At 48.2% G+C, this 7,430-nt stretch overlaps 1 protein-coding gene across 1 annotated transcript in view; it reads left to right on the top strand.

Annotated features, from left to right (window-relative positions):
• The window catches only part of ABCA3 (ATP binding cassette subfamily A member 3), a 69,488-nt gene that overhangs the window by 19,274 nt on the left and 42,784 nt on the right, over positions 1-7,430 (top strand). Inside the window, exons 7-9 of the mRNA XM_023513833.1 lie at positions 1,849-2,108; positions 3,833-3,949; positions 4,175-4,295. Of these exons, the coding sequence (XP_023369601.1) occupies positions 1,849-2,108; positions 3,833-3,949; positions 4,175-4,295 (498 nt within the window). The remainder of the gene's footprint in view (positions 1-1,848; positions 2,109-3,832; positions 3,950-4,174; positions 4,296-7,430) is intronic.

The following is a 7,430-nucleotide window of genomic DNA, read 5'->3' as shown; positions in this document are numbered from 1 at the left end:
AGGCCATGCTGCCAGCCTGCCCTGGAGATGGTGGCTTAAGGATGGAGCTCACCGTGGTTAATGGGATGACAGACCCCCCCATCCATCCAGAGTTATCCACATTCTAATCCCCGGGACTGGGAATATGTGAGCAAAACGATTACCCATCATCCCTGGGGGCCAGTGTGACCAATCACAAGAGTCCTTAAAAGTAGACAAGGGAAGCAGCAAAGAGGGTTGGGGAAAGCTGAGATGACAGAAATGTCCAAAAGGTGCTATACTGCTGGCTTTGAGGACAGAGGAAGGGGCCACAAGCTGCAGGATGCTGTGGACCCTACAAAACGAAAATGCCAGGAGCAGACACAGCCCTGCTGACGCTGGATTTTAGGTTGGGAAGGTCTGTGCCTCCAGTGCTGTGAAATAGTAATTTTTATTGTCTTAAGCCACTAGGTTTGTGGTGATTTGTAATAGCAGCAACGTGAAACATAAATGTTCACCAAACCCTTCTGGTCTAACTCCATCTCTGGTAAAGCACATGAGCCTCTTTCTTGTCCCAGCAGCTTCCTTCCTGAAGTCATGTGGGGCGGGGGGGCCATTTGCTTCTTCCTCTTGGTGCGTAGACTGCCAGGAATCCTCAGACCAGGGCCCTCACCAGATGGTGGGAAGCATGCTCCTACTCTTCAGATTTTTGTTGCTTCCCTAACCTAACTCTTGGTGAACTCTTTCCTAGTACATTTTTGGCTTAACTTCTATTTATAGAGTTATATCAAACTCACATGGGGCATATGGAATCTTTTCCAGCCAAGTTTGTTTTTATTTTTTATATTTATTTATTTATTAAACAGAGTCTCACTATGTCGCCCTCGACATAGTGCCATGGCATCACAGCTTACAGCAACCTCAAACTCTTGGGCTTAAGTGATTCTCTTGCCTCAGCCTCTGAAATAGCTGGGACTACAGGCGCCTAGGCACCCCAGCACCCGACTATTTTTTTTTTGTTTTGAGACAGAGCCTCAAGCTGTCGCCCTGGGTAGAGTGCCATGGCATTATAGCTCACAGCAACCTCCAACTCCTGGGCTTAAGCGATTCTTTCGCCTCAGCCTCCCAAGTAGCTAGGACTACAGTCACCCACCCCCAAACCCAACTTTATTTATTGATTGATTGATTGATTGATTGATTTTTTGAGACAGACCCTCAAGCTGTCATCCTGGGTAGAGTGCTGGGACATCACAGCTCACAGCAACCTCCAACTCCTGGGCTTAAGTGATTTTTTTGCCTCAGTCTCCCAAGTAGCTGGGACTACATGCACCCATAATGCCCGGCTATTTTTTGGTTGTAGTTGTCATTGTTGTGTGGCAGGCCTGGGCTGGATTCGAACCCACCAGCTTTTGGTGTATATGTCTGCCTTAGCCGCTTGAGCTGTAGGCACCGAGCCCCAACTGTTCTTTCATTGCAGCTGTCTGTTGTTTAGCTAGCCCAGGCCAGGTTTGAACCTGCCAGCCTGAGTGTATGTGGCCAGCACCCTACCCACTGAGCTACAGGTGCCACCCCCAAGTTTGTTTTCACACATGATTTTTATGTGTGTTGTGTTAGTTGCAAAGTGGAGGTGACAATAACATCACTTTTCTCATTTGCTATGGGCATGTGGTGTGTTTTCTCCCTTCTCCCAAGGGACCAACCACTGAAAGGTACAGGACACTTCAGCCGCCGTGGGGGATGGGGAATTAGGTAGTCACTCTGTTGCCTCCTTCACTATTCCCCACCTGCCCACCCTATCCCCATAGACCCTGTGATTGCCCTGACACAGCCCAGTGTATAGCAGTGCTGTGACAGGGCCGGGTCTGGGCTGTCCTCTGTTTCTGCATGCAGGATACATCCGAGAAGGCTTCTTGGCTGTGCAGCATGCCGTGGACAGAGCCATCATGCAGTACCATGCAGAAGCAGCCACGCACCAGCTTTTCCAGAAGCTCACAGTGATGGCAAAGAGGTTCCCATACCCACCATTCATCTCAGACCCCTTCCTAGTTGCCATCCAGTACCAGCTCCCACTGCTGCTGATGCTCAGCTTCACCTATTCCTCACTCACCATCACACGGGCTATCGTGCAGGAGAAAGAGAGGAAGCTGAAGGTAACTGAGTGGTGGTGGCTTCACAACATCTTGGCAGGTCACATCTAGGAGCTTGCTGAGAGGCTGCACTATCTTCATTCAGGGGCTGGGTCCACAAGAACAGGCCAGTGAGGTGAGCACTCTCCATGGCTCTAGCCCATCTTGGGGCTTCCTTGAAGTCAGGCTGGTATGGCTAGTTTTAAACCCTGATGCGGCACTGAAGTTTATACACTAGGACTGATGTATCTAGGTGTATCTGTTTTTTTTTATTTTCTTTTTGAGACAGCGTCTCACTTTGTTGCCCTATAGAGTGCAATGGCATCACGGCTCACAGCAACCTCAAACTCTTGGGCTCAAGCAATTGATTCTCTTGCCTCAGTCTCCCAAGTAGCTGGGACTACAGGTGCTTGCCATAATGCCTGGCTATTTTGTTGTTGTTGTTGCAGTTGTCATTGTTGTTTAGCTGGCCCCGGGCTGGGTTCAAACCTGCCAGCACATATTTATCTGCTGGTACACAGGTAACGGAGGCAGGGCACATGGGAAGTGAGTAGTGGATCTATGTGGTGGGAATACGATTCGTCATTCGCTCATCTTCCCCCTGTTCTGGAGGTGAGAAATGATGCATGAGAAAGAGCTGGAAAACCAACAAACTGGCTTCATGCCTGGACATGAAAAGCTTGTAAAGAGCCCTGGGCCCTTCCCCTAGATGAGCACTGTCCAGAGAAACTGGCTGTGACTGCTGACATGTCCTTGTATCTACTATCTCTGTACACTGCACCCCCCATCACTGCACCCCTTAGCCACACCCTTCACAGTGAAGGTTCTGGAACCCTCCTTACAAAGCAGGGTAGGTGAGGGGATGAATGCCCTGTGGGTCATGTTCCAGCTTAGGAGGCTAATGTCGGTATGGTAAGTAGCCAGCAGTGTCCTGTTAGTAGTGAGTGGGGAGCTGGACTATACTCCTGCCATCCTGACTCAGGACCACACCACACGATGGCTTTGAGAACTGTCTAGGGAACAAATACTAGAAATTTGGAAATGCTTCCTAGAACAAAGGAACAGGCTTCCTGAAGGACTTCTGGGAGAATTCATAAGGTCAATCAAGATTCACTGGGAGTCTTAACAGCCTCTTTGGGGAAACAAGTGGATTCAGTTCCACCTGAGGGAGAGCAAGGCCATTCCCAGATAGAGGGTGAGGGAATGTGTCAGGGAAAGAGGGCAATTGATCCTGATTAGGGATCAATGAACTGGGAGAGGGGAAAACAGCTTCCTAGATGGGGTTGCTTTAAAATAGAGAAAGGCAAGACAGGGCAGTACAAGGAGTCTTTCCATCACAAAGCTAAGTGCTGTCGAGCAGGGGCTGCCAGGACAGCGGGACTTAGGCTTATGCTGTCCAGCCTAGTATACACCCTGCTGTTCCAGCCTCTGGTCTACAGTAGTGTCCACTGTGCCCCCTTGGTCCATAGACATACAGAACACACACACCGGGGTGTATACATACATGCAGACATACAGATGTGTATGCACATGTGGACACACATGAGCTGAGGTGCCCAGAGAGACATACACACACGTAAATGTGTGCATACTTGCAGACACCCACATGCAGGCATGTGCACACACACAGATGTGCATGCACTCAGACACACATGCACAGGGATGTGCGCACACATAGGCACCTGCGTACACAGGTGGGGGGGCGTGGGGCTCACACACACCCTCAGGCCTGATGGCTCCTCCCCCAGGAGTACATGCGCATGATGGGGCTCAGCAACTGGCTGCACTGGAGTGCTTGGTTCCTCCTCTTCTTCCTCTTCCTCCTCATCACCGTCTCTTTCATGACCCTGCTCTTTTGCATCAAGGTGAGTGTGGCTGGATAGGGGGTTGGATAGTCATGTGGCCCTAGCACCTCTGAGGACACCAAAGGCTTATGCTTGGGTTTGTGCTTTGGAAAGAATGTCAGGGTCACTGACTGCAGGGGTGAGGAGGCTTGGTCTGGGGGGGGAGTGGGAAAACCCCCTGTGTCCTCAGTAGTGCCCCTCCCTCTGAGCCCACCCATCCACAACTTCTGACTGAGTGTCCTGCAGGTGAAAAAGGATGTGGCTGTACTGTCACACAGTGAGCCCTCACTGGTGCTGGCCTTTCTCGTGTGCTTTGCCATCTCCTCCATCTCCTTCAGCTTCATGGTCAGCACCTTCTTCAATAAAGGTGAGTCACTGGGCTGCCCTAGAGCCAGAGGGCTGTCGGGGCAAGCTGGGTTAGGGAAGGCCAGGCTAGTTGCTGGGATGTATGAGGTTAAGGGATCAAAAGGCATCATCTAGCTGGGAATGACTCAGAGGCTGAGTGATGGGGCTGTGGTTGGGCACTGAGGGAGGGGCTTAGCTGGCAGAGCAGAGGCTGCCATGGCCACTGCCAGCTAAGTTGCCCCAGGAAGAGGTGAGAAGAGGGAAAGTGTACAGGGAGGAGGTGGGCCCAGGTCATCTTGGATGAGGGAGAATTTAGAGAAGGCACATGTAGGATGGGCAGACTGGAAGCAAGGGCCCAGGGATGGCATTTACAATGAAGTTATTTCTTCTGACTGCACATTGTGTGTTCTGTTTAGGATCATTCTCTTTTGCTGCTTTTCTCTCCTTTTCTGCCTTCTATTGGACTGATAGCATCTCCCCTAGTTCCTTCTACCTCTGATAGTTTAGAGGACATAAATTGTATTTTTCTTCTTTTAGTGAGCACCCTTAATGTTTCAGTTAAATACTTAACTTAAATACTTTAGAAAGGACTCGGCGCCTGAAGCCCAGTGGCTAGGGCACCAGCTGCATACACCAGAGCTGGAGAATTGGAACCCAGCCCAGGCCTGCCAAACAACAATGACAACTACAACCAAAAAATAGCTGGGCATTGTGGCAGGCACCTCCCAGCTACGTGGGAGGCTGAGGCAAGAGAATTACTTAAGCCCAAGAGTTTGAGGTTGTTGTGAGCTGTGATGCCATAACACTCTATTAAGGGTGACATAGTGAGACTCTGTCTCAAAAAAAAAAAAAACTTTAGAAAGTGAAGTTAGTCACCATGTCCAGTTCCCTCCCAGATGTGACAGAAACCTTACCACACTCTAAGTATTCATTAATAGTTTGTACGCTTTTTATCATTGTCTAGTTTGATCATTTAAAAAAAATAAGTGGCCGGGCGAGGTGGCTCATGCCTGTAATCTCAGCACTCTGGGAGGCTGAGGTGGGTAGATTTCCTGAGCTCAGTTCGAGACCAGCCTGAGCAAGAGCAAGACCCACCATCTCTAAAAATAACCGAGCGTTGTGGTGGGCGCATGTGGTCCCAGCTACTTGGGAGGTTGAGACAAGAGAATCACTTGAGCCCAAGAGTTTCAGATTGCTATGAGCTGTGACACCACAGCACTGTGCCAATGAGGACAAAGTGAGACTGTCTCAAAAAAAAAAAAAAAAAGTAATTGGCCAGGTGCAGTGGCTCACGATTATAATCCTAGCACTGGGAGGCCAAGGCAGGTAGATCCCTTGAGCTCATGAATTCAAGACCAGCCTGAGCAAGAGTGAGACCTCATCTCTACTAAAAATCAAAAATTGAGGCAAGAGAATCACTTGAGCCCAAGAGTTTGAGGTTGCTGTGAGCTATGACACCATGGCACTCTACCAAGGGCAACAAATTAAGACTCTATCTCCAAAAATTAATAAATTAATAAATTAATTAATTAAAGTGATTAAGTACTATTTTATGTTCATACACTTTGCCAACATATTTTATGTATACACTATTTTCCTTTGGATTCACTTTTTTTTTTTTTTGAGACAGAGTCTCAAGCTGTCGCCCTTGGTAGAGTGCCATGGCATCACAGCTCACAACAACCTCAAACTCCTGGGCTTAAGCGATTCTCTGGCCTCAGCCTCCCAAGGAATTGAGACTACAGGCACCCGCCACAACTCCCAGCTATTTTGGGGGGGTTGTAGTTGTCATTGTTGTTTGGCAGGCCTGGGCTGGATTCAAACCCACCAGTTCTAGTGTATGTGACTGGTGCCCTAGCCACTTGAACTACAGATACTGAGCTGAGGATTCACTTTTCTTTATGTTGAAATACATCCTTGAATAGTTCTCTCAGTTGGGATCAGTGAGTGATTAATTCTTTTTATTATTTTTTTTTCTTTGAGATAGACTCTCACTACCTCGGTAGTGCCCTGGCATCACAGCTCACAGCAACCTCAAACTCTTGGGCTTAAGTGATTCTCTTGCCTCAGCCTCCCAAGTAGCCAGAACACCCAGCTATTTTTTGTTGCAGTTGTCATTGTTATTTCATGGGACCAGGCCAGGTTTGAACCCATCAGCTTCAATGTCCATGGCTGGTGCCATAACCACTATGCTATGGGCACTGAGCCTGGTTAATTCTTTTTGATTTTGTATGTCCAAAGGTGTCTTTATTTTGCCCTTACTCCTGCATAATATCTGAGCTGTGTATACACTTCTCTGTGGATATAAATTCTCCCTTGGCAATTTATAATGTAATCTTATTGCTGCCTGTTATTCGTTGTTGTTGGTAGGAACTCTGCTGACAGTCTGGATGCAATTTTCCTTTATTTATGATTCTTTTTTTCTACTCTGTTGCCCAGGCTAGAGTGCCATGGCCTAAGCCTAGCCCACAGCAACCACAAACTCAAGGGATCCTCCCACCTCTGCCTCCTAGAGTGCTAGGATTATAGGCGTGAGCCATTACACTTAGCCTATTTATGAATGTTTTGATCTGAGGGCGCACATCTTTTTTCAGTTAGCATTTCAACAAAACTTCAGGTAGAATTTTATCAGATTGTGCTTTCCAGTCTCATTTCAGATCTTTTTTGGAGCCTCTCAGTCTGTCAATGTCTCTTATTCCTTATTGGGGAGGGGGACATAAAATACACATACCATAAAACTTACCTGTACTATGGGTGGGAGGAGCAAGATGGCAGCCAAGTAACAGCTTCCTTGCAATGGGGCATGGTGCAATTAGGGAGAGAAGACTTCGGACATCTCTGGCTGGTGAGATCTGCCCATAAATATCCCTTTGGGGACACATGAAGACAGCAAAAGACTTCTGGACCCCACAAGGAGGACAAAAGCAGTGGAGAACTGGAAAATGGTAGCATGCATTTGTGTGGTAGGAGGCCACCTACAGCTGTAACTATAGCAACAGCAAGGTTACAAAATTCATCAAAACCTTAGGCCAGTGGCATAGTAAATTAAAGAGCAAGAGGAAGTGAAAGGAAACTTAGGGCAAGGAAACAGATAAAAGAATAGACTCATGGCTCGGCGCCTGTGGCTCAACCGGCTAAGGCGCCAGCCACATACACC

The sequence above is a fragment of the Otolemur garnettii genome, unplaced genomic scaffold (assembly GCF_000181295.1).
Source record: "Otolemur garnettii isolate 467f Iridium unplaced genomic scaffold, OtoGar3 scaffold00044, whole genome shotgun sequence".
Classification (NCBI taxonomy): Eukaryota; Metazoa; Chordata; class Mammalia; order Primates; family Galagidae; genus Otolemur; species Otolemur garnettii.
The sequence above is the reverse complement of the archived record's forward strand: the minus strand, read 5'-3'. Positions and strand labels throughout refer to the sequence as shown.